The 26849-nt window shown below is 43.8% G+C and overlaps 5 protein-coding genes across 5 annotated transcripts; 2 read left to right on the forward strand and 3 right to left on the reverse strand.

The window, feature by feature from the left end:
• Positions 1-39: 39 nt before the first annotated feature.
• On the forward strand, positions 40-4864 carry LOC139564774 (protein crumbs homolog 3-like). Its single transcript, XM_071384567.1, has 4 exons — positions 40-380; positions 1336-1562; positions 3293-3336; positions 3451-4864. Exons 2-4 carry the CDS (start codon positions 1463-1465, stop codon positions 3658-3660), a joined length of 354 nt encoding a protein of 117 aa, XP_071240668.1. The 5' UTR covers positions 40-380; positions 1336-1462; the 3' UTR covers positions 3661-4864.
• Positions 4865-4957: 93 nt separating this feature from the next.
• Positions 4958-19646, forward strand: LOC139564771 (zinc-binding protein A33-like). Its single transcript, XM_071384564.1, has 7 exons — positions 4958-5047; positions 17178-17613; positions 18102-18197; positions 18281-18514; positions 18639-18661; positions 18767-18885; positions 19036-19646. The coding sequence occupies exons 2-7, from the start codon at positions 17209-17211 to the stop codon at positions 19605-19607; spliced, it is 1449 nt and encodes a 482-aa protein (XP_071240665.1). The 5' UTR covers positions 4958-5047; positions 17178-17208; the 3' UTR covers positions 19608-19646.
• LOC139564773 (tubulin beta-4B chain-like) lies at positions 5612-8588 on the reverse strand. The gene is made up of 4 exons (XM_071384566.1): positions 8222-8588; positions 7405-7513; positions 7078-7188; positions 5612-6969 (listed from the first exon to the last, which is right to left on the reverse strand). The coding sequence occupies exons 1-4, from the start codon at positions 8276-8278 to the stop codon at positions 5912-5914; spliced, it is 1335 nt and encodes a 444-aa protein (XP_071240667.1). The 5' UTR covers positions 8279-8588; the 3' UTR covers positions 5612-5911.
• LOC139564772 (tubulin beta-4B chain-like) lies at positions 11687-14755 on the reverse strand. Its single transcript, XM_071384565.1, has 4 exons — positions 14461-14755; positions 13658-13766; positions 13155-13265; positions 11687-13049 (listed from the first exon to the last, which is right to left on the reverse strand). The coding sequence occupies exons 1-4, from the start codon at positions 14515-14517 to the stop codon at positions 11992-11994; spliced, it is 1335 nt and encodes a 444-aa protein (XP_071240666.1). The 5' UTR covers positions 14518-14755; the 3' UTR covers positions 11687-11991.
• LOC139564770 (RNA polymerase I-specific transcription initiation factor RRN3-like) lies at positions 19645-24890 on the reverse strand. Its single transcript, XM_071384562.1, has 17 exons — positions 24431-24890; positions 24250-24306; positions 24062-24151; positions 23836-23965; positions 23692-23751; positions 23119-23182; positions 22921-22990; positions 22733-22831; positions 22530-22625; positions 22290-22419; positions 22038-22168; positions 21801-21931; positions 21453-21637; positions 21162-21270; positions 20869-21021; positions 20650-20728; positions 19645-20539 (listed from the first exon to the last, which is right to left on the reverse strand). Exons 1-17 carry the CDS (start codon positions 24524-24526, stop codon positions 20387-20389), a joined length of 1833 nt encoding a protein of 610 aa, XP_071240663.1. The 5' UTR covers positions 24527-24890; the 3' UTR covers positions 19645-20386.
• Between the last annotated feature and the right edge of the window lie 1959 nt (positions 24891-26849).

The raw sequence follows: 26849 nt of genomic DNA on the forward strand, positions 1-26849 counted from the left end.
TGTGCCACAGGTTGATACTGGGCTCAGGTACTGTAACACGAGACTGAAGTGAACCATGTGACCATAGGGGCGATGTGAAGAGGGAATAAAAAAAACTGTTTTACATAGTTAAACCTATACAGGTAGTCTACGGTGATATATATCAAAATAAACCTATTCAGACAGTAAAACGACTTTGCGATCGGATTTAGTTTGCAGATTATTTATCAGACATTTTTGGGAGAGGTTTAATCATAAACACGTCCTGACATATGATCCAGTTTCGGTTCACCCACTCACTCGTTTAGGTGAGGCGGCGGAAGCGAGACGTTGTTTTTTTCGCAAGGATTTGGATTGATCCCGGTTGCCTAAAACGGATATCAACATTATTCGGTGAAAAGGTGTGTATAATGTTCTGTACAGGTCTGTCTATAATAAAATCCTATACTTCTTGTATTGTTAGATCGACTAATTTGTTGTGGAGCAGTAGTGCAGTTTCTCTTTACATAAAATGGCTTGGAACTATTGGAAATTAATTATGGGGCACTATAAATCCTATACTTTACAATACTTTTATAAGGCTTTACTTTTATTTCGATAGGATGCTACTTTTACAACATTTATTAAGAATATGATTTATGAATTGTCATTTGTTATCCCAATGCCCTCCCTCCCCACCTCCCTGAACAGGTGCAATTGTTCACATATACCACTAGTTTTACTAAGTCAGCCCACCTTAAACGTTTCATTTGACATATAGGCCTATATGTCTCAAACAAATGATCCTGAATGTGCCTTGAAGGGACTGAAAACTTCACTCACATTTTTGGGGGGGTGGTCATGTTTCGACATGGTGCTGAATTAATCACAATTGTAATTTTGCCTCTATGGTCACATTTTAGTCATTTAGCAGATGCTCTTATCCAGAGTGACTTCCAGGAGCCATTAGGGTTAAGTGCCTTGCTTAAGGGGACATCGTCAGATTTTTAATCTAGTCGGCTCAGGGATTCTAACCAGCGACCTTTCAGTTACTGGCCCAACACTCTTAACCGCTAGACTACCTAAAGCCCTATCAATTTCCGCTTGGACAGTTTCTGACAGTCTGAAATGTTTATAATAACTTGATTCATTATGTTCTATTGTATTGTCATGGTATGGGATAATTGTTTCTCCTGGAACTTGCAATGATTCTATGCAGAATGAAGTATAGAAAGCTGTTATGATTTCATCTTCTCTTACATTTTGTCACTTTATGAACCAGACTCAATAACATTGGGGTTTCAATAGAGACTCGGGCTCAGTGTAGCTCCTTATGAACTGTTCTTTTTTTCTTTAACACCCCCTTCATCTCTCTAGAGCGGCCCTGGAGACTGACGGCGGTGTGCTTGTGCTGCTGAGCACTACTCCTGATGAAATGACCCCGACCTGATGTCCAGGCGTCCCCTTGCTGATGGTCTACCCTCTTTAGAACCCATTGGTTTGAATGGAGATGACACTGCTCCCAGATATCGCGGCCTGGCCTGGTCTCCTGGCTGGGAGTGTCCTACTCCTGGTCTTGGGGAGTAATCCTTCCAGGGTTGTGGGTGAGTCATGTCACTGCCTCTACACCCCCCATCCTTCTTGTGAAATAACCCCATCACCACCACACTGGATTGTCTCTGACCACAGACAAACAATCTACTGTACGACTGCTTGTACGACTGAACGATATGCACAAAAACACAAAAGCAGGTTGCACACAATTCTAGGCATTACTCAATAAAAACTAAAGCATGCAGTAACATGCCAACAGGTTGTACAAATATTTTGTAATGCGTGAGAGATTTGGGTAGGAACCATTGGTATGAAAAGCTCTGGTACACCCACTTTTCTTAATGCGGACATGTGATTTCTCTGATAGACGTATGGTAATACATAATGCTCGTATTTGAAATGCTTTATTATTTGTTATAAAGTACGTATGAGCCCTTATATGTTATATTTTACACTGCTATTCGTCAGTGCACTGAACTGTTAGTCAGGATCATTATCAGATGATAGTAAGACGTTATAAGGGGGTTGTATGTACTTATAGAACGTTTTCACAATGCATTATAGCTGTATATTACCCAGCAAGAAACAATAGATGAAGCAGCCCTTATTGGTTGTTCTGAGTGCTCTTCTGCTTTTCTGGTAATGGGACAACACTGAACAATGGCTGCACTCCAATGCAGACACCTCCAAGCTGTAATGTCAACTGTAGTTAGTTTGCTACAATAAACGTATCAGGCTGTCACTGCTACAGGAGGTTTTTCGGTGTCTCATTTTGAGCAAAAGTTGTGCCCCTCCCCCAAACAACCTACCCTTGTTTTTTGTTATCAAGGTGTACTTTTGCCCCTGGGGGAGTTTACTATTTTACTATTTGCATTTGCCAATCATTAACTTAGTTTGACATCCCTAAATGGGCGTTGAAGTTTTCTAAGCAAGACATCTACTGTGAATTAATAGTCAATAATCACTTTGACACCACACTGACATGGTAACCAAAATATAATAGTGCTTTTCCAGATACTTCAACTAGTAAAACTGTTCAGGGGCTGAGCTTCACTGACCACAGGCAAAGGCCGCATTCCAAGTCCTCTCCTCCCCCTCTCCTACATTCAAGTAGTTACTGTGCGGGATGTCACAGAGTAATCACATGGCTTGTCATGGAGAAAGTTCCTGAAAAAAGCACTGGACTTGAGGAACTCAGTAATCCCATCTCATTGCAATAGGCTATTATGTTGTCAATCTATCAATCTAAAAATGACATCAACTTCCACCTTTCTGTTTTGTTTCCCCCTCCCCCTAGGCTGTAAATAAATTACTCTTAACTGTATTTAAGTAACTTGATGTGTTAAAACGTTTGCTTATTTGTTTATTATGATCCCCATTAGCTTTTGCAGAAGCTGCAGCTACTCTTCCTGGGGTCCACAAAAAACACAAAACATGAAAAGTAACAAAACACTGATACAGTCACAAATGTAAAATACAACGATATACAAACAATACAACTAAAAAGAATACAAACAATACTCATATACATGCTTTTACATTTGCATGTTGTTCTGGTATGTGGTCATGTGTGGACATGTAGGTTGTTGCCTCAGAGCACCACACGTGTCATTTCTATCACCTGCACTTAGTATACAGTGTGTCATTTTAAAATAACCTGTTTTTCCACATTGTTCAATCCTATTGTGTTATGCTACATTGATCAAAGAGAGGGTCTATTTGTATTCTTGTAGCAAACTATTACGATGACCTGAGTGGTAATCTTTAATGTTTTCTACAGGGGACAACACAACTAATAGTCTACCCTCTAACACAACTGCCCCAGTGAGTAAACTGCTGCTATCTTTATCTCTGTTTTTGTTAGAGGAACTTAAACCAGAAGTATCCAGAGCTTTATTTGTGAGAATGACTTTTACCCCTGTGTTGTTCTGCATATAGGGACCCAACATTGCAGCTATTGTGGCCCCGACTGTTATACTGGGGCTGCTGGCCATAGCATCTGCTGTGCTAGTGTGGCTTTTCTGCGTGGTGAGGAAGAAGAGGCAGACGGAGGGGATGTACCGGCCCAGTGCTGAGGAGCAGACGGGGGCCAGCAGTGTTGAGACACCAGACGCACTCAAACTGCCCAAGGAGGAGAGACTCATCTGAGCCTCTCAGAAGTCTCTCAACACCTGTCCTGTACATCCAAGCAACAGCAAAATCCTGATGACTGTAGAAGCTCCACCTAAAGAGCTGATGATTACCTAGATATTAGAGGGTCATGACACAACGTTGACAGATACAGGATGGGACGAGAGGTACACAGCACCTAGCCCTGGAAGAGGAGGGCCCAGGCACTGTGTACTGTACGTACTGCAAGCACATGGACTAGTGCTAGTACAGAACCCGGACACAGACGTAGGGATAGCTACTACAAATACCACAGCCTGTAACTAGAACAACTAGAACTGAGGTCCATGAGGCTCTGACTGCTTTCTCTATGGTGTGTTATTTAATAGCACTGGCATATTTGAATGGGATAGACATGTACACAATCATTCAAATGGTCATACTGGAAGAGGAAACAAACCATCACCTGCACTAGATGGAAGAAGACCAGTATTCAGTCCCTGCTCATACTCGTCTTTGGTAAATACATTTCAGTCTGAGTATTTCAGTCCTCTGTCTAGGCAATTTGGCACTCTCAACAGCTACTAAAAGACTGGATACAGTCTAACTGCTAAAATCGTAAGCAGACTGCTGTTACCTGTGCTACCTTGATACATGCAAAAAATGCTATTGGAATGTAATGTAAATGTTTGTATAAATTCCTTATAAATTCCTTAAATGTATAGCGTGCAATAATATTTGTTTAACCACTATTGATTGTCAGAAAAGCATTTCATTGTCTAGATTTTTACACTGATTACTTACCTCAATACATGTCTCACTACTGAATCAGTCCTGTATCAGTCCTGTATCCAGCTTTACAGATAATGACACTGTAAGCTAATATTATCTAGAAAACATTTCTCCCAGTGGGATATTCGCTGTTTGCGGATACTGTGTGCAGAACAAATAATTATGTCATTATTAATCATATTTAAGCACAAAATGAATGATTGTTTACATTTGAATAATTGTATTGTAGTATTTCAGAATTGTTACATTAATTTAACATGGGCTGATATGTGATACTACATTAGATCATATATTCTATGTGTGTTCTTACCAGTACGCTGTTTGTATGTTGCAAAGCCTATGATGGGATTCAATTCTCATCATGTAGAGTTGTTACACAATGTCATGACATATTTATCTATTGTAGCCTACATGTTAAATAAATACTAATAGTCATTTTTAGAATTGGCCACCTCAGTAGATTTTCTTTGCATAATCAGTGCTGGACTTTGATCAGATGATGTCAAGACTTGCTTCTGTCTCTCTCTCTCTTGTGAAAACACAACCAGACTTCTATAAGGAATTAACGAGAGGGGAAAAGCAGAAGACAGAGCATCGTATCAGCTGACATCATGTATCAGACATCCCTAAAATGGTGAGTGTGAAGTGTATGAGAAATAACGCACTTGCTCAGCATGCAGACCTTACTAGTCAGCTTTCGGTGAAGCTGTGATTGACAAAATAGCTTCAGTCAGAATTATTAGCCAGCGGCAACTGACTGCAGGAGCTGGGAAGTGATGACTGCTGAAAACAATGCGGCCAAGTCTTTCTGTCTTTAACAGTCACTATACGTCAGTCTCATTTTACCTGTTGTTACATTCTAGGAATGCATTCCAATGCAGAGTTTATTGCTACTAACTCATTGGCATGAACCCATAGTGGGCAGTGCAGTTTGTCTTCAGCCTATAGTTAATGCTCCCTCACAAACCCAGTTTCCAACTGTGGTTGGCCTTGTCTGGTTTGTAAATCTGCTTTTACCTTTGACATTTTGGGCTCATGGCTTCAAATTGATATAACTTACAGTATGTGAACATACTGTAATTGTACATGCTGACTTTAACCCAGTGTGTCATTTCAATTTCATGTGGTACAGTAATCAAGTCTATATAAGACCATATTAATTATTTATAACACCCATCAAATAAAAACAATAAAAACATAGAGTAAGTACCAATTTAATTTGAAGTTTAAAATCACTTGCTTTTAATTCCGCAAAGCAATGATGAGATGAATGTAGGAAAATGGAAACAATTCAGTGGATTTCCAACATACAACAACAAAATAATGTCAAAAGTTTACTACTATCTGGTAAGATCACTGTCTAATGTGGAAAAACATTAAATTCATTTAGGAACATCTGCCTTCTTCAGAGAAAGCAGATGGTAAGGATGAAGGGATGGAGTTGGGGACAGGACGGAGGGAAGTGATAGACTGTTTGGCAGTTGAGTGACTGGATGGTTTAGGCGGCTTCCTCTTCTCCCTCCTCTTCAAACTCGCCCTCCTCAGCGGTGGCATCTTGGTACTGCTGGTACTCAGACACCAGGTCATTCATGTTGCTCTCAGCCTCAGTGAACTCCATCTCATCCATACCCTCTCCGGTGTACCAGTGAAGGAAGGCCTTACGACGGAACATGGCAGTGAACTGCTCAGAGATGCGCTTGAACAGCTCCTGGATGGCTGTGCTGTTGCCGATGAAGGTGGCAGACATCTTGAGGCCGCGGGGTGGGATGTCGCAGACAGCTGTCTTCACGTTGTTGGGGATCCATTCCACAAAGTAGCTGCTGTTCTTGTTCTGGACGTTGAGCATCTGCTCGTCCACCTCCTTCATGGACATGCGGCCACGGAAGATGGCGGCCACGGTGAGGTAACGGCCGTGACGAGGGTCGCAGGCCGCCATCATGTTCTTGGAGTCGAACATCTGCTGGGTGAGCTCAGGCACGGACAGGGCGCGGTACTGCTGGCTCCCCCTGCTGGTGAGGGGGGCGAAGCCGGGCATGAAGAAGTGCAGGCGGGGGAAGGGCACCATGTTGACAGCCAGTTTGCGGAGGTCGGCGTTGAGCTGGCCAGGGAAACGAAGGCAGGTGGTCACTCCACTCATGGTGGCTGACACCAGGTGGTTGAGGTCTCCATAGGTGGGTGTGGTGAGCTTGAGAGTGCGGAAGCAGATGTCGTAGAGGGCTTCGTTGTCGATGCAGAAGGTCTCATCTGTGTTCTCCACCAGCTGATGCACAGAGAGGGTGGCGTTGTAGGGCTCCACCACTGTGTCGGACACTTTGGGAGAGGGCACCACGCTGAAGGTGTTCATGATGCGGTCAGGGTACTCCTCGCGGATCTTGCTGATGAGCAGGGTGCCCATGCCAGAGCCAGTACCCCCACCCAGGGAGTGGGTGAGCTGGAAGCCCTGGAGGCAGTCACAGCTCTCTGCCTCCTTCCTCACAACATCCATGACAGAGTCTACCAGCTCTGCTCCCTCTGTGTAGTGGCCCTTGGCCCAGTTGTTTCCAGCTCCGCTCTGGCCTGCAGACAAGAGTGTCATAAACCACTACTTCACTGACGGGACAAGATTACATTAGTAGTCTACCATCAAATCTCATATTTCCACTGACTACCAAACCAACCACTCACCGAAGACAAAGTTGTCTGGCCTGAAGATCTGTCCGAAGGGGCCAGACCTGACAGAGTCCATGGTGCCCGGCTCCAGATCCACCAGGATAGCACGGGGGACATACTTCCCACCTGAAAAAGAAAATAAATATTGGGTGTACTGAACCAATTATTACTGTGCATATTTGCACTGTATTTGTGATAATAGGGTACCTCTGAATGCCAGTATTTTTTTTCATTGTTAATACAAGAGTCTATTTAATCAATTGTGCATGTTTCTGTTTGTTTCAATAATTGGAGACATTATGTGGTTCATGTATGCAATGCTATATAATGTGCATACTGTACCTGAGGCCTCATTGTAGTACACATTGATCCTGTCTAGCTGCAGGTCGCTGTCTCCATGGTAGGTGCCAGTTGGGTCGATGCCATGCTCATCACTGATCACCTCCCAGAACTGAGACAGCGAGAGAGAGGAGTTGAGATGCACGTCAATAGCAATACACAGAAGCATCCATTTAAAATGCAAGTTAGAATATACAATATAAATAAATAGATATAATGCAATGTCTTTTCTGTTGCATGGACATTTACCTTTTTGTGAGAAACACAAATAGCATGACTTGCATTAAATATTCCCTTTACATAATTACGTAAGCCTCTAAATTATTTAAATGAAGCATTAAAATTCCATTTCGATCTAAATATTAATCAGGTTGAATATGTTGTGTCATAAAAGAGAGGAGAGGAAGGTATTCTCGTACCGTTATCTCTCCCTTCCACCGCAGGTCCATTTAGGGACCCCAAATAACCATTGGGAATGAGTCAGCAGCAACAATAACAAATCTGCCCATTTCATATGCAACAGTGATTCAAACTGATATTAATCGGATATAGCTATTGTTTAGCCTATTTCTCTTATACACATATTTATTTTGTGCACGGAATGACCATGCATTTTTCATGCATGTTATATTATAGCCAATCGATAATGCACACAGTCCTGCACCAGCTTTCTCTACAAGTCTTATGGGTGGATTATCAGCGGTATTTCTTCATTTTGCTACGCAGAGGTAAAAAAAAGAGGCTTATCTAGCTCGCCTGCAATCATTCACATGAAGCAATCTATTTTCTTGGTAAAATACAAAGGAGTCAACAATGATACCTTGGCTCCGATCTGGTTACCGCACTGGCCGGCTTGCAGATGCACTATTTCTCGCATTATGGATGGATGGACGGGCGTTGGCAGTGAGGAGACCGCAGTCGAGATTTGGCTCGGAGGACGCTTCTTCTCTTCTTCCTCAGCTGACTGCTTGATGGGCCCGCCTCTCCTTCAACTACTGGGCCGAATCGGTGGGCGTCATCCCCATGGTAACCAAAGACTGGAGGAGAGGAGGGATCCTAAGCTCGTGGAGAGAGCGGATAGGATGCTGTTATTTAGAAGTCTTCATCAATGAGTGTTCCAGAGATGCGCAGTCACCCGACCCTACTGAGTGGTGTAGTGATGCGCAGTCACCCGACCCTACTGACTGAGTGGTGTAGTGATGCGCAGTCACCCGACCCTACTGACTGGTGTAGTGATGTGCAGTCACCCGACCCGCAGTCACCCGACCCTACTGACTGAGTGGTGTAGTGATGCGCAGTCACCTGACCCTACTGACTGAGCGGTGTAGTGATGCGCAGTCACCTGACCCTACTGACTGAGTGGTGTAGTGATGCGCAGTCACCTGACCCTACTGACTGAGCGGTGTAGTGATGCGCAGTCACCTGACCCTACTGACTGAGTGGTGTAGTGATGCACAGTCACCCGACCCTACTGACTGAGTGGTGTAGTGATAGCTGCAGGCATCCTACAGTAAAAAAGACTCTCGTAAGTGAGCTGAAGGTATCATTGTCATCAACCCACTAATGATGTACACGAGAGATTTTCCCCAGTAACAGTGGTCACAATCACGAGTGGTGAAGCACAAGATACAAACCACACACTGTGGACTGATGATATATTGGCACCAACCAAAAAAATACATATTTAAAATACCATACTGTAGATTGAGGCGGATGGTAGTAGGCTATTATTAAATCAATATTCTGAAACCGACTGTGGTCAAGAGAAACACCCTGCCAGTGTGATCAAACAGGTAGTACCTCCTGTGAAGCCCCCTCCCATTATGTAAATCCAACAATTTACACAGGCTTCACAGGAAGAAACCTGGTTTGGCATTGATGTTGTGCACACTGTAAAGGTGTTGCTGTAACATTAACAGTAATTTACAGGCAGCTAGGGGTAAGTAAGTTAATGTATTTCATATTGTAGTAGAACTACTGCAATTTAAATACAGTGTCAAAATAAGTACTGTGTAATGACACATGGTACAATACCATAGAATTTAGGGTATTATACTGTAAAAAAGTAAATGCTACTGTAATCATAATTAATGAATGACATTCATTGAGGGGAGATTGGGTTTGTATTTCACAGTATTTTACTGTAATTACATGGGATTGGTGCAAGCAGGTTGGCTGCTAGGTAATACCTTTCTTTTGTATCGTCTGAGATCCCCAAAGATTGGAAAGATTCTGCGGTCATCCCCCTCTTCAAAGGGGGAGACACTCTTGACCCAAACTGTTACAGACCTATATCTATCCTACCCTGCCTTTCTACGGTCTTCGAAGCCAAGTTAACAAACAGATCACCGAACATTTTGAATCCCACCGTACCTTCTCTGCTATGCAATCTGGTTTCAGAGCTGGTCATGGGTGCACCTCAGGCACGCTCAAGGTCCTAAACGATATCATAACCGCCATCGACAAAAGACAATACTGTGCAGCCGTATTCATCGACCTGGCCAAGGCTTTCGACTCTGTCAATTACAGCATTTTTATCGGCAGACTCAACAACCTTGGTTTCTCAAATGACTGCCTCGCCTGGTTCACCAACTACTTCTCAGACAGAGTTCAGTGTGTCAAATCGGAGGGCCTGTTGTCCGGACCTCTGGCAGTCTCTATGGGGGTGCCACAGGGTTCAATTCTCGGGCCGGCTCTTTTTTGTGTATACATCAATGATGTCGCTCTTGCGGTTGGTGATTCTCTGATCCACCTCTACGCAGACGACACCAGTCTGTATACTTATGGCCCTTCTTTGGACACTGTGTTAACTAACCTCCAGACGAGCTTCAATGCAATTACAACTCTCCTTCCGTGGCCTCCAACTGCTCTTAAATGCAAGTAAAACTAACTGCATGCTCTTCAACCGATCGCTGCCCGCACCTGCCCGCCCGCCTAGCATCACTACTCTGGACGGTTATGACTTAGAATATGTGGACAACTACAAATACCTAGGTGTCTGGTTAGACTGTAAACTCTCCTTCCAGACTCATATTAAGCATCTCCAATCCAAAATTAAACCTAGAATCGGCTTTCTATTTCGCAACAAAGCATCCCTCACTCATGCTGCCAAACATACCGTCGTAAAACTGACTATCCTACCGACCCTTGACTTTGGAGATGTCATTTACAAAATAGCCTCCAACACTCTACTCAGCAAATTGGAGATGCAGTCTATCAGTGCCATCCGTTTCATCACCAAAGCCCCATATACCACCCTCCACTGCGACCTGTATGCTCTTGTTGGCTGGCTCCCTTCATATTCGTCGCCAAACCCACTGGCTCCAGGTCATCTAAGTCTTTGCTAGGTAAAGCCCCGCCTTATATCAGCTCACTGGTCACCATAGCAGCACCCACCCGTAGCACACGCTCCAGCAGGTATATTTAACTGGTCACCCCCACACATATCTCCCTCACCACCTCATTTGCACACACTGTATATAGACTTTTTCTATTGTATTGTATTATTGACTGTACGTTTGTTTATTCCGTGTGTAACTCTGTGTTGTTGTTTGTGTCGCACTGCTGTGATTTATCTTGGCCAGGTCGCAGTTGTAAATGAGAACTTGTTCTCAACTGGCCTACCTAGTTAAATAAAAGGTGAAATAAAAAATACATTACAGCATATCAATGAATATTTGGTGTTTTGTATCACTTGCACTTCTAGAGGCCTTAACAAAGGCTTCCAACCCGGCAGCGACTACAGGGCAAAACAGGCCAAAGGGAAATGGCAAAATGCTTAAACATTTAAGACTTGCTACCACTCTTATCTATCCCCTATATATTTTAAATTGATGGAGCACTGTAACCACATAGGAGTTAGATTGGTACAGCATTCTCACTAACAGGGGAAAAAAATTGTCTCTTACAAGGTACGCCTCAAAATATATTAATGAGCCATAAACAAAAAGTTTTTGGCGATCCAAAAATACAGTACGGTACTGTATTCTGTGGAAAGGAAATACAGCACCATTCGAAATACAGCAGTTCTTTGCCCGCACACAACATTTCCCCAATGCACCATAATTTACCTACCATGATCCAAAGTGTGTAAAGTATTCTATCTGCATTCCTATGGGATATCTGACCTGCTGGTTGTACGTCAGTGCCACTTACTGATGTACAACCAGCAGGTCAAATGATGGACTGATAGTGTTTTTACAGAAAGATTTTTTCTCTCTCTATGTTTACAAATGTTTATCTCAGGTATTGAAAGGGTTATTTAAGTAAAGCAACACACCTAGCATTGGAACACATTGTTAATTTATTCACATAATTCAATTTAGACATCTAGTAATCGAGTTATAGCTTGCTGCTTTCATAAGAAACCTCATGTTAGAATATCCTGACTTCTAGGATGAGCACTGAAAACCTTACAGGACACTAATTAGACTGAAGGGAACCGCTGAAGGGATGCTTGAGCACATTCATTTAATTATCACAAATCTGAGTTTCCTTTTCTTTAACATTAACTTAAATCAATCAAGTTGTGCTTTGGGCACAGGACGGAGGGGAGTGATAGACTGTTTGGCAGTTGAGTGACTGGATGGTTTAGGCGGCTTCCTCTTCTCCCTCCTCTTCAAACTCGCCCTCCTCAGCGGTGGCATCTTGGTACTGCTGGTACTCAGACACCAGGTCATTCATGTTGCTCTCAGCCTCAGTGAACTCCATCTCATCCATACCCTCTCCGGTGTACCAGTGAAGGAAGGCCTTACGACGGAACATGGCAGTGAACTGCTCAGAGATGCGCTTGAACAGCTCCTGGATGGCTGTGCTGTTGCCGATGAAGGTGGCAGACATCTTGAGGCCGCGGGGTGGGATGTCGCAGACAGCTGTCTTCACGTTGTTGGGGATCCATTCCACAAAGTAGCTGCTGTTCTTGTTCTGGACGTTGAGCATCTGCTCGTCCACCTCCTTCATGGACATGCGGCCACGGAAGATGGCGGCCACGGTGAGGTAACGGCCGTGACGAGGGTCGCAGGCTGCCATCATGTTCTTGGAGTCGAACATCTGCTGGGTGAGCTCAGGCACGGACAGGGCGCGGTACTGCTGGCTCCCCCTGCTGGTGAGGGGGGCGAAGCCGGGCATGAAGAAGTGCAGGCGGGGGAAGGGCACCATGTTGACAGCCAGTTTGCGGAGGTCGGCGTTGAGCTGGCCAGGGAAACGAAGGCAGGTGGTCACTCCACTCATGGTGGCTGACACCAGGTGGTTGAGGTCTCCATAGGTGGGTGTGGTGAGCTTGAGAGTGCGGAAGCAGATGTCGTAGAGGGCTTCGTTGTCGATGCAGAAGGTCTCATCTGTGTTCTCCACCAGCTGATGCACAGAGAGGGTGGCGTTGTAGGGCTCCACCACTGTGTCGGACACTTTGGGAGAGGGCACCACGCTGAAGGTGTTCATGATGCGGTCAGGGTACTCCTCGCGGATCTTGCTGATGAGCAGGGTGCCCATGCCAGAGCCAGTACCCCCACCCAGGGAGTGGGTGAGCTGGAAGCCCTGGAGGCAGTCACAGCTCTCTGCCTCCTTCCTCACAACATCCATGACAGAGTCTACCAGCTCTGCTCCCTCTGTGTAGTGGCCCTTGGCCCAGTTGTTTCCAGCTCCACTCTGGCCTGCAGACAGAAGTGTTATCACCCATTATTTCCTGGACAAGATTTTAGAAGTAGCCTACCACCAAATCTCATCTCATATCTGCACTGAACACACCAACCACTCACCAAAGACAAAGTTGTCTGGCCTGAAGATCTGTCCGAAGGGGCCAGACCTGACAGAGTCCATGGTGCCCGGCTCCAGATCCACCAGGATGGCACGGGGGACATACTTCCCACCTGAAAAATCAAATAAAAATCAAATCAATTTTTATTTGTCACATACACATGGTTAGCAGATGTTAATGCGAGTGTAGCGAAATGCTCGTGCTTCTAGTTCCGACCATGCAGTAATATCTAACAAGTAATCTAACAATTTCACAACTACCTTATACACACAAGTGTAAAGGAATGAATAAGAATATGTACATAAAATAAGAATAGGGAAATGTTGGGCATACTGGGCATACTGAAACTATTGTTGCTATACATGTTTTATGTATGTACTATTTGTTTGTATAAGTGTAATCAGTTAATTTTTCCTAATTAAAACAGCAGTTTATTTAATTGCGCATGTTTCAATAACATTATGTGGTTCATGTATGCAATGCTATATAATGTGCATACTGTACCTGAGGCCTCATTGTAGTACACATTGATCCTGTCTAGCTGCAGGTCGCTGTCTCCATGGTAGGTGCCAGTCGGGTCGATGCCATGCTCATCACTGATCACCTCCCAGAACTGAGACAATGAAAGAAAGAGAGAGAGAGAATGAGAGAGAGCGAACGAGGGAGGGTACAGGGGGATGAGATGCAAGTCAATAGCAATACACAGAAACATCCATTTAAAACGCAAGTTAGAATATAAATAAATAGATAATGCAATGTGTATTTTCTGTTGCATGGACATTTACCTTTTCAAGAGCAACACAAATAGCATGACTTGCATTAAATATTCCCTTTACATAATTATGTTATCGTCTAAATGCTTCAAATTAAGATTTAAAATGCCATTTAGACCGAAATATTAATCAGGTTGAACATGTAATGTCATAAGAGGGAAGACGGTGGTATTCTAGTAGGCTACCATATCTTTCCCTTCAACGCCCATATTACAAAGACCCCAAATAACCATTGGGAATGAATCAGCGGAAACAATTTTTAAAATATTTTTTTTTCAGGACATGTCATATCGTATACAACATCGATTAAAATGTAGTTTATCTTGTGCACGGAATGATCATGCATTTTTCGTCCATGGTAGCCTATAGGCCTATTTTAGCCTATCGAGGATGCAGTCTTATGGGTGGATTACAAGCGGCCATTCTTAATTTAGCTACGCACTACGCAGAGAACGAGAGGTTTATCTAGGTCGCATGCAATCCCCAAATGAAGCAATCTATTTTATTGATATACAAACAAGAGAAGAGTAATACCTTGGCTCCAATCTGGTTTCCGCACTGTCCGGCTTGCAGATGCACTATTTCGCGCATTTTGGATGGAAGGAAGGGCGTTAGCTGTGAGGATTCGACGGTGGAACGAGAAGGTACTGAGCTTGGAGGACTCTCTTTGTCTTCTTACCCAGCTGACTGTCTCATGGACCCGCCTCTCCTGCTACTACTGGGCCGAATCGGTGGTGCAACCTGACGTCATCCCCATGGTAACGAAAGACTGGAGGAAAAAGGGGGATACATCATCCTAGGCTCGTGGAGAGAGCGGATAGGATGCTGTGATTTGGATCTCGCCATTTTATTTATTTTATTTTATTTAACCTTTATTTAACTAGGCAAGTCAGTTGAGAACAAATTCTTATTTACAATGACGGTCTACCAAAAGGCAAAGGCCTCCTGCGAGGACGGGGCCTGGGATTAAAAAAATTTAAAAATAATAGTAATAATAATAAATAATAATAATAAATACAATATAAATACAGGGCAAAACACACATCACAACAAGAGAGACAACACAACACTACATAAAGTGAGACCTAAGACAACAACATAGCAAGGCAGCAACTCATGACAAAACAGCATGGTAGCAACACAACATAACAACAACATGGTACACACATTATCGGGCACAGTCAACAGCACAAAAGTCAAGAAGGTAGAGACAACAATACATCACACAAAGCAGCCACAACTGTCAGTAAGAGTGTCCATGATTGAGTCTTTGAATGAAGAGATTGTTCCAGAGATGAATGAGTGTTCCAGAGATGCGTAGTTACACGACTATAGTCCCTGAGTGGTGTAGTGATAGCTGCATGCATCCTACAATAAAATCTCTTGTGAGTAGCCTGAAATTATCATTGTCATCAAGCCACTAATGAATGTTCATAGATTTTCCCCAATAATATAAAGTGGTCACAATCCCATGTAGTGATACACAAGCTACAAACCACACACTGTGGACTGATGTTGAGAGTTTCAATTTCCTTGGTGTCCACATCACCAATGAACTATCATGGTCCAAACATACCAAGACAGTCGTGAAGAGGGCACGACAAAACCTTTTCCCCCTCAGGAGACTGAAAAGATTTGGCATGGGTCCCCAGATCCTCAAAAGGTTCTACAGCTGCACCATCAAGAGCATCCTGACTGGTTGCATCACCGCCTGGTATGTCAACTGTTCGGCATCTGACCGTAAGGCGCTACAGAGGGTAGTGTGAACGGCCCAGTACCTCACTGGGGCCAAACTTCCTGTCATCCAGGACCTATATAATAGGCGGTGTCAGAGGAAAGCCCATAAAATTGTCATAGACTCCAGCCACCCTAGTCATAGACTGTTTTCTCTGCTACCGCACGGCAAGCGGTACCGGAGCGCCAAGTGTAGGACCAAAAGGCTCCGCAACAGCTTCTACCCCCAAGCCATAAGACTGCTGAACAATTCATAAAATCGCCACCGGACAATTTACATTGACCCCCCCCTTCCCTTTTTTACACTGCTGCTACTCGCTGTTTATTATCTATGCATAGTCACTTGTGTTACTTTTTATTATTACTTTTTATTTTAGTCTACTTGGTAAATATTTTCTTAACTCTTCTTGAACTGCACTGTTGGTTAAGGGCTTGTAAGTAAGCATTTCACAGTAAGGTCTACACTTGTTTTATTCAGCGCATGTGACAAATCAAGTTTGATTTGATATTGACACCAAGCAACAATAACAAATATTTAAAATACCACACTGGAGGTGGAGGCAGATGGTTGATTTGTTTTTAACCAATATCCTGAAACCTTGAGTTTTCAAGGGAAACACAGGCTAGCCCCTCCAAACCCCTTTCTCCCCCTGTGAACCCCTCTTCATCCCCTTGGTAAATGCAATGAAACTGCACAGGCTTTTGGGGAAGAAACTTGGTTTGCCATTGAGGTTGTGGAAGGGGAAGATTAGGCCTACGGAATACCTTTTGAAGCTTTGCTCTATATGAGCATTCATTGGTGTCAAAAGCACTGGCATATAATTATTGCTTTAGATTACACAGTTATCCCCATTGTAAGTTTTATTTGCAAATTATTAATATAGTGCAAGGTACAAACAGGTATAACAGTTGTATACAATGTGTAATGATGTGTATGGTATTTACGTTAGGCCTACATTGTACCTGCCTTTGTTATAACCATGTAAATATATATGTTTTAGGAACACAATGTAATGTGAGGCCAATTTTATTTATGATGATTTTACCAATAATTTTGGTTGATCATATTTTCATCCTGCTTCATGAGATATATCTTGACAGTCATCTTTCACTTTTCAGTCTTTTAAAGGCGTTTAACGTTATTGATTGTGTATCTCTATCCACAACCTTTAACAATGTTGCTATTCAAAACATGTAACAGATTCTAGGCTAAACCAGTTTGCAGCTATTCCACATGTGACCAATAGGGCTCGACTTCCTGTTTCACGTTGCTGTCTGTCATGCAGTACTGTGTGTCTCTGGAGTCACACACGAACACAACTCAACAGACAGGAAACAGCCTGCACTTTTAAGGTCTGGCATTACAACAAGAACAATGGAAGAATAGGCACTTTGAGTATCTGTTTTGAAAATCAAAAGGGAGGTGATTTCTGAAAGACAAAGTAAATAATCTCCACGTTTATATGCTTGACATGGGAATGTAGTATTGTTTAAGCCAGAGGATATCTTCTTCACAGACTCCCGGTACCTGATCAGGTGAAGACATACATGTCATCCAGTGTGTGTCTCCCAGAGGAGGATCTCTCCTGTCCTGTGTGCTGTGACATCTTCAGGGACCCTGTCCTCCTACCATGTAGCCACAGCTTTTGTAAGACCTGCCTACAATGCTACTGGAACACCTCAACCCTCAGACAGTGCCCTGTCTGCAGGAGAAGAGCTTCCAAGCGCACCCCTCCCTCCAACCTGGCTCTGAAGAACCTCTGTGAAGCTTTGCAACAGGGCAGGATTCAGAGCTCAGCGGAGGGGAACAGTGTGCTTTGTAGTCTACATGGAGAGAGACTCAGATTCTTCTGTCTGGTGGACAAGCAGCCTGTCTGTGTAGTGTGCCAAGACTCGAAAATACACAAGAACCATGACTGCGTACCCACAGAGAAGGCAGCACAGGATTGCAAGGTGAGAGACTGAATAATAATTGAAATGACTCTAGTATGTATATGCATGAAATAACTTGGCAATGTCTGTTTTCATAGTTAACGTTGCCATTTTCTCATGTAAGGAGCCTGTGGCCCCTGGCAGTAGAATGCTGTTAATCAGGTCTATCCTGACAGTATATGCGAGTGTACAGTATTAGCAGAGAAATATAGCAGAGAAATTCCAAAGTGTTTAAAGTATTATATCTGCATTCCTATGGGATAAAATCTGTTCTGCTAGTTGTACGTCAGTGAGTGGTGTTGATGAACATACAGTGTGTTTGCAGAGTAAAACATCTTTAAACATAGTAAATTATCTCAGGTATTGAAAGGATTATTTTAGTCAAGCGACACACCTGGCATTGAACCTATTGTTAATTTATTTCACACAATTGAATCTAGACATTTAATCGAGTTACAGCTTGCTGCTTTCATAAAAAACCTCATGTTAGAATACCCTCTGACTTCTAGGATGAGCTCAACGTAGCACTGAAAACCTTACAGGATACTCTGGACTCCCTCATTAGACTGAAGGGAACCTCTGAAGAGATGCTCGAGCCCATTAAGGTAATCTCCACAGATGTCATCTCAGTTTCCTTTTCATTAAAATGAACTCAAATCCATCAAGTTGTGCTCTAACTGCCCCTCAGAATCAGGCCCTGGAGACAGAGAGGCAGATAAAGGATCTGTTTGTGGAACTCCACCAGTTCCTGTATGATGAAGAGGCAGCGAGGCTAGCTGCTCTGAAGGAGGAGGAAGAGGAGAAGATAGGGCTCATGAAGAGTACGGTGACAAAGGCTGCAGCAGGGATGATATACCTCAAAGAGACTATAACAGTCATAACACAGGAGATGACAGATGCTGAAGACATGACATTGCTCCAGGTTTGTACTGGCACAATTTACACATTACACACAAATTAAATAAAGCCAGAATAATCATTTTTGAGGAGAGGATGGGATAAAAAAATGTATTCAGCCACAATATTACACTTTCTTTGTTTTTCAGAATTTTAAAGCCACTATAGAGAGGTATGTTGAAATCCCCCACCTCTCTCTGTCTAACATTGTATTTTTTCCTCCCTCTCTCTGCTTTGGAATACTGAACAGGACAATTGTATTATTTTGTCATTTCAGAGCCCAGTGCACAGGGCAGGGTCCAGAGACAATTTCAGGGGCACTGATTGATGTGGCCAAGCACCTCTGTAATCTCAAGTACAGAGTCTGGAAGAAAGTGCTTCTGCATGTTGAATACAGTAAGTCAATTTCAATGGTTAACAGAGATGAGGAGATAAGGAGGTTAACTCCCACAGCATTTTAACCTGGCGGAGAGAAGCTAAAACAGTGGTGACCCAAACCCTTTTCCTGTCTCTAACCCAGTCTCTGGCCCATTTCCTCCTCTTCAGCTCCTGTGACCTTGGACCCAAACACAGCCCACCCCTGCCTCTTCCTGTCACATGACCTCACGTCCCTTCAGTACACCAGCCAGCCTCACCGTCTCCCTGACAACCCTGAGCGCTTCCACATGAGTGCAGAGGTCCTGGGCATGACCGGGCTTAGCTCAGGAAGCCACTGCTGGGTAGTGGATACAGGATGTAACAACGACTGGATTCTGGGCGTGGCCTGTACGTCTGTCACCAGGAATGCGGAGGTCCAGGCCCGGCCGGAGAACGGGTTTTGGACCATGTGTCTGCGAGACAAGGAGTACAGAGCGATGACCTCACCACCAACAGCCATGACAGTCACAGAGAAACTCAAGAGGGTCAGAGTGCAGCTGGACTGGGACAAGGGCCAAGTGTCTTTCTTTGACCCTGCTGATGATGATACACCCCTTTACTCTTTCTCACACAAGTTCACAGAGAAAGTGTTTCCGTATTTTTATACGCAAAGCAAACACCCTCTGAGAATCCTACCTGAGAGGACGTGTGTTACAGTGCAACAGAGTGGGCCAGGACATCCTTGTACAGTACCCGACTGATCATTTTTTACAATAAATGAATTTCTGTCAACTCACAAATAGTTTGACTTTTATTTACAGAGTAGTGTATGTCAACTATGTAATTGATACTCCATACATACAAGCACAAGTTTACAGAAATGTTTCCTTTTTCATCTACTGCATGTGACCTTCCTTAATAGTATCTGTTCTGGTTAAGAAGAATTTCAATAAGGGAACATGTTTACAATCTGTAAAATTATATAAATCATAAAAATGTGTTCAGACCTTGACACAAATTGTAGATCAGAGACAACCAAAATCAATGAACCATTGAAAGTGTCAGATAAGATTGTGTTCTCGGTGAAGGTAACTGTATTTACAAAAAAAATTACGATTTTCCCATCCTAGATAAAACAAATACATTTTCTCTCCATAATTGAGTTAAATTAACTTTTTCACTATTAACCAGGTATAACATGTTAACTGCTATAACATAGAACCATTATTATAAAATGAATAGCTCTAGCCACACATTGTACACTTTGTGTTCATAATCTTTTGCGTCCTGGAGTAGGTTCTTGATGGGGTAGTGATTGTAGATGGTTCCGACTGATACTTCTCTTCAGTGATGATAGGGAAGGATGGACCCGTCCATTTTAAACAGCAGGGGGTCAAAATCAGAACAGTCTATGGTAAGATCATTTAATATTCCATTTGAAAATGTTAAAGCTGGGTGTCTCTGTATGAAGGTGCTCAGGGTTGTGGAATAGTCCATTTTTCAGGGGGTTGTGTATGAGTCCATGTTAAATACAGGGGTGTCAGAAGGGTCTCTGTAGGAAGGAGATGGGTGGTGAGCCCACACTGCTGGGGCTGTGGAGGTGTGACTCATACGAGCCAGGGGTCATACCCATCACCCCCTTTGTCTCCGGCGTCTCCCCTCGCAGGAAGTCATCCTCATCTGCATCCGAGCACTGAGACAGAGAGAAAACAGCCAATCAAACCACAAAAACAACCAATAGGGAGCCACACAGCATCCAATCATGTGTGTGCCTGAGAGAATACAAGACTGTCTGTGTTTTACCTGTCTGACTCTCTTGGTGGTGATGGTGTCTGCTGGCTCCTCCCACACCTGGTAGAGGGGCTCGATGAGTTTACTTGACCTGGAGAGAAGAAAAACATGATCAGAAATGGAAAATTAACTCTCTTCTTAGAGTTCAGGTTGTACTATTGCCATTTCCAACCAATTTCTCCTGTTTTGTGCCTACTGATAAGTGGTCCCTGGGAAGGGTTCATGGGTTACCTCTTGAGCACGTAGGGGTCGAAGGGGAAGAAACTGTCCAGGGGGTTGGTGTTGGTGGACACACAGTCGCCCCCCACGGAGCTGCGGACCACGGGGAGAACATGGCGGTTGTTCCTCTCGATGATGGTGTAGCAGAACACCAACTGGTACTTTCTGTGGATGGATGGATACACGTCTGGGTCAAACAACCACTTCACATTTTTAGAAGCAGACAGAAACTAACACAGTGCTGTAGCAGAGTGTAATTGATGTGTGACTGGCTAAAAGGGTGGTTGGTTGGTGTACCACTGTACCTGGTGATGGCAGCAAACATGTTGGTGACGGCAGGCAGGCAGACCTTCAGAGGGTTGAGCTGACACATCACTATCCTCTCTAGGTTCAGACCCTGCAGGTACGCCAGCCCTGGGAGGAAAACAGACATACAGTTATATAATACTGGAAACTGGTAGAGAGCCCCCCCCCCCCCCCCCACAGACACACAGATTGACAGGCCAGTGAGATATATATACACATACACACCAACTGATACAATAAAAATAAAATCTGTGTAAGTATGTGTTTTACACGCATGTGTAATCCCCTACCTTTCTTCATGTCGCCCTCCAGGATGCTCCTGTGTTTGAAGATGAGTGTGTAGAAGACAGCCTGGCAGGCGTTGTAGAAGGGCCCGTGTAGCGTGATGTCACAGTAGGCCCGGGAGCCGGAGTCCTGGCTGTCTATGTATAGGTGGAGCCAGGGGACCAGCAGGTCCAGACACGCACGCACCGTACTGCAGGACGGAGAACACAGTCAGAGAATCTTAGTTAGGGAGTTAGGAGGAACCAGAGAGTATGCTGCGTAGAACCAACCACACCCCAACATGCTCTAAGGAGCCCTTTCTGAAGAGCAAAAGTACACTTTGAATATTTAGGAGGAGAGAGGGTGTGACTCACGCGACGGGCAGGAAGTTGGCACGGGCCAGGAAGCTACCCATGTAGCCAGCGGCAGATTGGCGCAGTACTGCCGGGTGAGACGGGCTCTGCAGTAACCTCCACAGGTGTTCCAGAAACGCCTCTGCCAGAGCCTGAGTGGTCAAACACACAGCCAATCAATCGAGTTACCCACTCAACCGTTCTATAAAATGCTACTACTATAAAGCCGCACGGATGCACACTGTTGCGAGTACTGACCAGTCTGAAGCTGCAGAGGTAGAAGAGGGCGTATTGGACGTGACAGGAGGCGTGTGTAGGTAGGATAAGTTTATCAAACACACACACCAGGTCCTTGTATAGATCCTTAGTCCGCTCCACATCCAGACAACCTGGCAGAGAGAGAGTAGAGGGGGAGAGAGATGGAGGGGTGGAAGATGAGAGAGAAAGGGAGCAGAGTAAGCACTTTCTTGTCATACGTCTAGTGAGTGTGTGTGAAGACCCTGTGCTCACCGTTGACGTGGCACATGTCCTTGATGAAGGCCAGCAGCACAACCATGAGAGTGTCCAGTCTCTCAGCGACAGGGTGGACCATCACATTGGTCCCTGCTGGACTGGACTTCACTGAACACACATCCTCATCCTGTGTGATAGAGAGAGATGAGGGAAACGTCACACCACATTAGTCGCAAAATGGAGAACTATCAAACCAGTGACTGTTGTATGTAAAACATAGCAGATCTAGTCAGTCACCATGTCAAAGAGGCCCTCCTCTTCCTGCTCTCTTTTCATCTCCTGTTGCACAGCGTTCTCCTCCACCTCCTCTATCTCTCCCCGAGGAGCACTCACCTGGAACACAACACAGTTAGCACACAAAAAACACCTATTTCTCAGTGAAGAACTGGAAAGCCAAAACACACACACAGGAGCAACTGTGGCTTAACAAACACACTTACGTCCAGTTTGAGCATCCTACTGATGATGAGTTCCAGGACGTCTCGTCGTAGAGAGGGGATGTACACCGCCACCCGCAGAAGGTTATGGACATAACACTCCTGGGCAGAGAGAAAGACAACCATACTGTACAACAATCTGACAATTTAAAAAAACAAACATGAGGCTATCCACCGTAGCCACTGCTTACCAGGGTTCTGGAAGATTTCTGCACAAAGGGAAAGTTTTCAATCAGAATGGGCACCAGGAAACGGCTGGTGCTGAAATGAGAAGGACGAAAAAAACATTTTGTTACCAGTTTGCATTGTGGGTCAACAATTCCCAAGGTCAGACCTGGATCTGAAAATGACCCAGCAACATGTTGTAGGATTGTCTTATGGCTACTTACGATGGGACATATCTGCCAATCAGCTGCAGGGCCTGATGACACTGGTCAAAACTTCTTGGAAGGTCTTCAAATCAAGAAAGAAGAGAAAGGGTTAAAACTGTGCACAAATGAAAAAACGAGTTGCCGTTTTGAACTAACATCCAACGTTGAACAAGTTGGATCTGTGAACTGGGTGTCATTATACCCTTTATATTGTAATGGAACATTGATTCTGTAACGTTTGAAGTAAAAACTAATTGTAACATTGAAGTAAAACAGATTTATGAAGAGGTCTGTCAGCCTGACAAATCAGGAACCATAAGGGGTGGGACTCCTGCAGTGAAGGTCACCAGTGCTAGAGTCTCCATGCATTATCTTATCTACACCTCACCTCCCTTATCATCCTCCCTCTTCAAGGACTTTAGAAGTGTGCCTAGTTTCCCTAAAAGGACGAGTGGAGCAGCCTTTTACCAACCGCATTCTCAGGTCACTATGAATTTACTGCAGTGTGTATTTCAATGAAACATTTCAGGGACCGTCCGTTGAACAATCTTGGTTTTCCATTGCAAACCATAATGAAACAGTAACACCTACTTTCATCATCATCATCCGAGTCAGAGATGTCCACTCCTCCCTCACAGATCTTCACTCTCTCTGGAAAGGAAGGCAAAAACAATACGTCTTCAAAGTAGCCATATTGAGTTATCAGAATGTCCACGCAAACAGACAGGAACTCACTGGGTATGAAGTTGGAGACCACCATCTTGAGGCAGGCCCGGAGGTAGACCGTCTGAGCAGATACCAGGTTACTGAGGAAGGCCAGATACTCCTCCACTACGGCAGGGCTTCGACCCAGCCACGGCAGCCTCTGGTACAGAGACACAAGGGGTAGATACAGCATTAGAAAACTGTTCCTGGCCTGGGCAGTACTGTCCATCTCTTGATTCAAGTGTTCCATCCTCACCAGAGCCACATAGATCAGCTGCTCATGGTCTTTGCTGAGTTGTGTCACACAATTCCGGAACTCCTGCAGCCAGTTGATGATTTGGGCATCCTGTCAAAAAAAGGAAGACATTCTATTATCATTAAGACCTCTGGAAACGTCCTTGTTACACTGTACATGTAGCATAACTGCTAGTCGTGCTCATTTACCTTGATATCTGGATCTGCCAGCTGATGTTTCAACAACTCATAGTCACTGGTGTCTCCCTTGAAAAACAACCAACCAGCAGCAAATACTGTCATATGTATACCAGGTTATAACTACATTCCAGATGAATCACATAAGTGTCTAAGGCATCCATGTTTGGTGTCACTGGATTGGAAATCTCACCTGTTTGAATTTCGCTAACGTGGCAACAACATTGCCCCCAAACCGCACCGTCTTCAAGGGGGGAGTGTTCATGAAATCTCTCCCCTCAATCTCCATGCTTTACACACAAGCGCGGGGGAGGGAATGATGGCAACAATAGCGCGCGAGTCAATTGATTGAGATAGAGTGGTAAGCAAGTATTGTGAACCATAAAGCATGACAACACAATACAGGTAGAACAGCTTGCTATAAATGTGCTAGCTACCATTAGTTTGATGGTAATGCATTTACAGAAACGTATTTGAAAGGGTTCAGTTTTACCAATGAAATTAAATAGTGTTCAGATAGCTACAATTCTATTTGCTACGCAAAATGCTGTTTCGATCGTGATACAATGAAACGTGCCTTCTCCATGCCGCTAACTTCACAACAGGAAGAGAAAATGGTGACCATTTTATTTACGGAAATGAATGGTAGATTCTTCTTCCTGTACTAGCGCCGTGGTCTTCTATGGTGCATTACTGCTATCTACCGTGGCGGAGCATAGGCATATTTGATAGAACAGTTCCATCAGAACATGTCACCTTTGCCATCGCTGCCTATCTGGATTGAGCGTTATCAATCCGACTCTAATACTGCACTCCAAATTTATTGGGAGGGATTATAACATTGGGCACTGCATGTGGGCTCCCGAGTGGCGCAGCTGTCTAAAGCGTCACTACAGTCTCTGGTTCGAATCCAGGCTGAATCACATCCGGCCGTGATTGGGAGTGCCATCGGCGCACAATTGGCCCAGCGTAGTCTCGGGTAGGCCGTCATTGTAAATAAGAATTTGTTCTTAACTGACTTGCCTAGTTAAATAAAACAAAATAGATCTACAATGCAACGCATTGGCTTTAGGCACATTTATTCCCACTGATTTACTCAAAATATCTACTCAATACTCTCAGTCGCTATATTTCAACACTACTCATCCACTCAAAGCCCTACACATCCACTCAGACATACCTGTACACGCAGTATTGCATTTCGGTCATTGAAAATGTTGTGCCCATTAGGCACAAACTGGTTGAATAATTTCAACAACAAAAAATGCAATGTGATGACTTTGAATCAACAGTGATTCAACCAGTTTGTGTCCAGTGCAGTGGCAATTTTAGCATGTAAATGTTGGTGGGGCAAACTAATTTTTATTTTATTTTTTAGATCCATCCCAGCAAAGCCACTACACAATACAACAATAAACAATACATTAATTGCACTATAACGGTTACAAATGGTGCCCACAAACTGTTAGGGCCTACATAAAGCTGTCCCAACACCAAACTACTGCTACAAATGGCTATCATCGGAGCCTTGTCTGGCAGCGAAACAGTTAATTCAGACTAATTTACTGCCTTTTAAAAACAACATAGCTGATATGGCTGACTTGCTTAACCAAATGTGGTTTCTACTGACAATTTAGATGTACAAACTATGGCATAAGTGGATGACGAGCGAACAAGAGGCAATTCGTAATTTGATTAAGACATTAATGAACGAGGTAGGATGGACGTAGACAATATAACTATTTGCTCAGCACTTTTGAAATGTACAGCAACAGCAACAGAATTCAGAACATGGACCTTTCTTACAGTATTCTCCCTGTACACCGAGTCAGAACTGTAGGATAAATAAATGGGCCATATAAGCAGACAATGAAAACTCTTACAATATTAAATTATGACATTTTGCTAAAACAGGCTATAGGCTACATATACACCAAGTCAGAACAGTAGGCTAAATTATGAGGGGAAAAGGGACCAAATTATTAGGGTGAGGCACATGGGCTATTAACAGCTTACTACACAACATACACTTAGTATTACTTTCTTAGCATACGCATGCAGGGAGCCTACCAGCTCTCTAACTGTTGTCCAAACCAGTTTTAGACCTCTTTTCCTAAGCTTTTGATGTTTTTTGTTGTTATCCCTAGTTTTGCTTAGCCCTGTTTATATTCCAATACCCAACATATTGAACATGTATTATATAGTAAAGGTTGTATATCAATTACACCTACTGCAGTTGGAAAAAAAAGCTTGCCCAGTTTTCCAATAGTTTTTTTTACTGGTTCCACTTCTGTAGTCCATCACTAGGTGGAGACATTGACCACAGTACCCCAACCCTGAGTATCAACCTGTACGGTCTACCACACCATCTCTCATTAGCGCCACCAGTTTAAGCGTTTTCTCCCTAATTGTCTGCCCCATATGAACTTGTCCATTCCCTTTGTGATTATTCTGAAAAATGCCATTGAAGGCCGAAAACGTAAATCTTTTAAACTTGCTTAATAAAAGTAGGAATTTTTAATGGTGAGTGAGCCTTGCGCCTTTTCCTTTCCAATGATGTTTACACATTTTTAGGTTGCACCTCAACTCACATTGGTTGAGCACCCTCTACT

The sequence above is a fragment of the Salvelinus alpinus genome, chromosome 36, assembly GCF_045679555.1.
Source record: "Salvelinus alpinus chromosome 36, SLU_Salpinus.1, whole genome shotgun sequence".
Classification (NCBI taxonomy): Eukaryota; Metazoa; Chordata; class Actinopteri; order Salmoniformes; family Salmonidae; genus Salvelinus; species Salvelinus alpinus.

What these genes read in the sequence shown, in the direction of transcription:
- LOC139564774 (XM_071384567.1), top strand. Translation starts at nt 1,463, where the DNA reads ATGGAGATGACACTGCTCCCAGATATCGCGGCCTGGCCTGGTCTCCTG. An exon ending in TAATCCTTCCAGGGTTGTGG is followed by an intron (nt 1,563 to 3,292) that starts GTGAGTCATGTC and finishes TGTTTTCTACAG; the next exon opens with GGGACAACACAACTAATAGT. An exon ending in CCTCTAACACAACTGCCCCA is followed by an intron (nt 3,337 to 3,450) that starts GTGAGTAAACTG and finishes TTCTGCATATAG; the next exon opens with GGACCCAACATTGCAGCTAT.
- LOC139564773 (XM_071384566.1), bottom strand. Translation starts at nt 8,278, where the DNA reads ATGCGAGAAATAGTGCATCTGCAAGCCGGCCAGTGCGGTAACCAGATC. An exon ending in GTAACCAGATCGGAGCCAAG is followed by an intron (nt 7,514 to 8,221) that starts GTATCATTGTTG and finishes TCGCTGTCTCAG; the next exon opens with TTCTGGGAGGTGATCAGTGA. An exon ending in GCCAGACAACTTTGTCTTCG is followed by an intron (nt 6,970 to 7,077) that starts GTGAGTGGTTGG and finishes TCTTGTCTGCAG; the next exon opens with GCCAGAGCGGAGCTGGAAAC.
- LOC139564772 (XM_071384565.1), bottom strand. Translation starts at nt 14,517, where the DNA reads ATGCGCGAAATAGTGCATCTGCAAGCCGGACAGTGCGGAAACCAGATT. An exon ending in GAAACCAGATTGGAGCCAAG is followed by an intron (nt 13,767 to 14,460) that starts GTATTACTCTTC and finishes TCATTGTCTCAG; the next exon opens with TTCTGGGAGGTGATCAGTGA. An exon ending in GCCAGACAACTTTGTCTTTG is followed by an intron (nt 13,050 to 13,154) that starts GTGAGTGGTTGG and finishes TTCTGTCTGCAG; the next exon opens with GCCAGAGTGGAGCTGGAAAC.
- LOC139564771 (XM_071384564.1), top strand. Translation starts at nt 17,209, where the DNA reads ATGTCATCCAGTGTGTGTCTCCCAGAGGAGGATCTCTCCTGTCCTGTG. An exon ending in AGGCAGCACAGGATTGCAAG is followed by an intron (nt 17,614 to 18,101) that starts GTGAGAGACTGA and finishes TCTGACTTCTAG; the next exon opens with GATGAGCTCAACGTAGCACT. An exon ending in GCTTCTGCATGTTGAATACA is followed by an intron (nt 18,886 to 19,035) that starts GTAAGTCAATTT and finishes CCTCCTCTTCAG; the next exon opens with CTCCTGTGACCTTGGACCCA.
- LOC139564770 (XM_071384562.1), bottom strand. Translation starts at nt 24,526, where the DNA reads ATGGAGATTGAGGGGAGAGATTTCATGAACACTCCCCCCTTGAAGACG. An exon ending in AGCTGATCTATGTGGCTCTG is followed by an intron (nt 23,966 to 24,061) that starts GTGAGGATGGAA and finishes TCTCTGTACCAG; the next exon opens with AGGCTGCCGTGGCTGGGTCG. An exon ending in CTCGGATGATGATGATGAAA is followed by an intron (nt 23,183 to 23,691) that starts GTAGGTGTTACT and finishes CTTGATTTGAAG; the next exon opens with ACCTTCCAAGAAGTTTTGAC.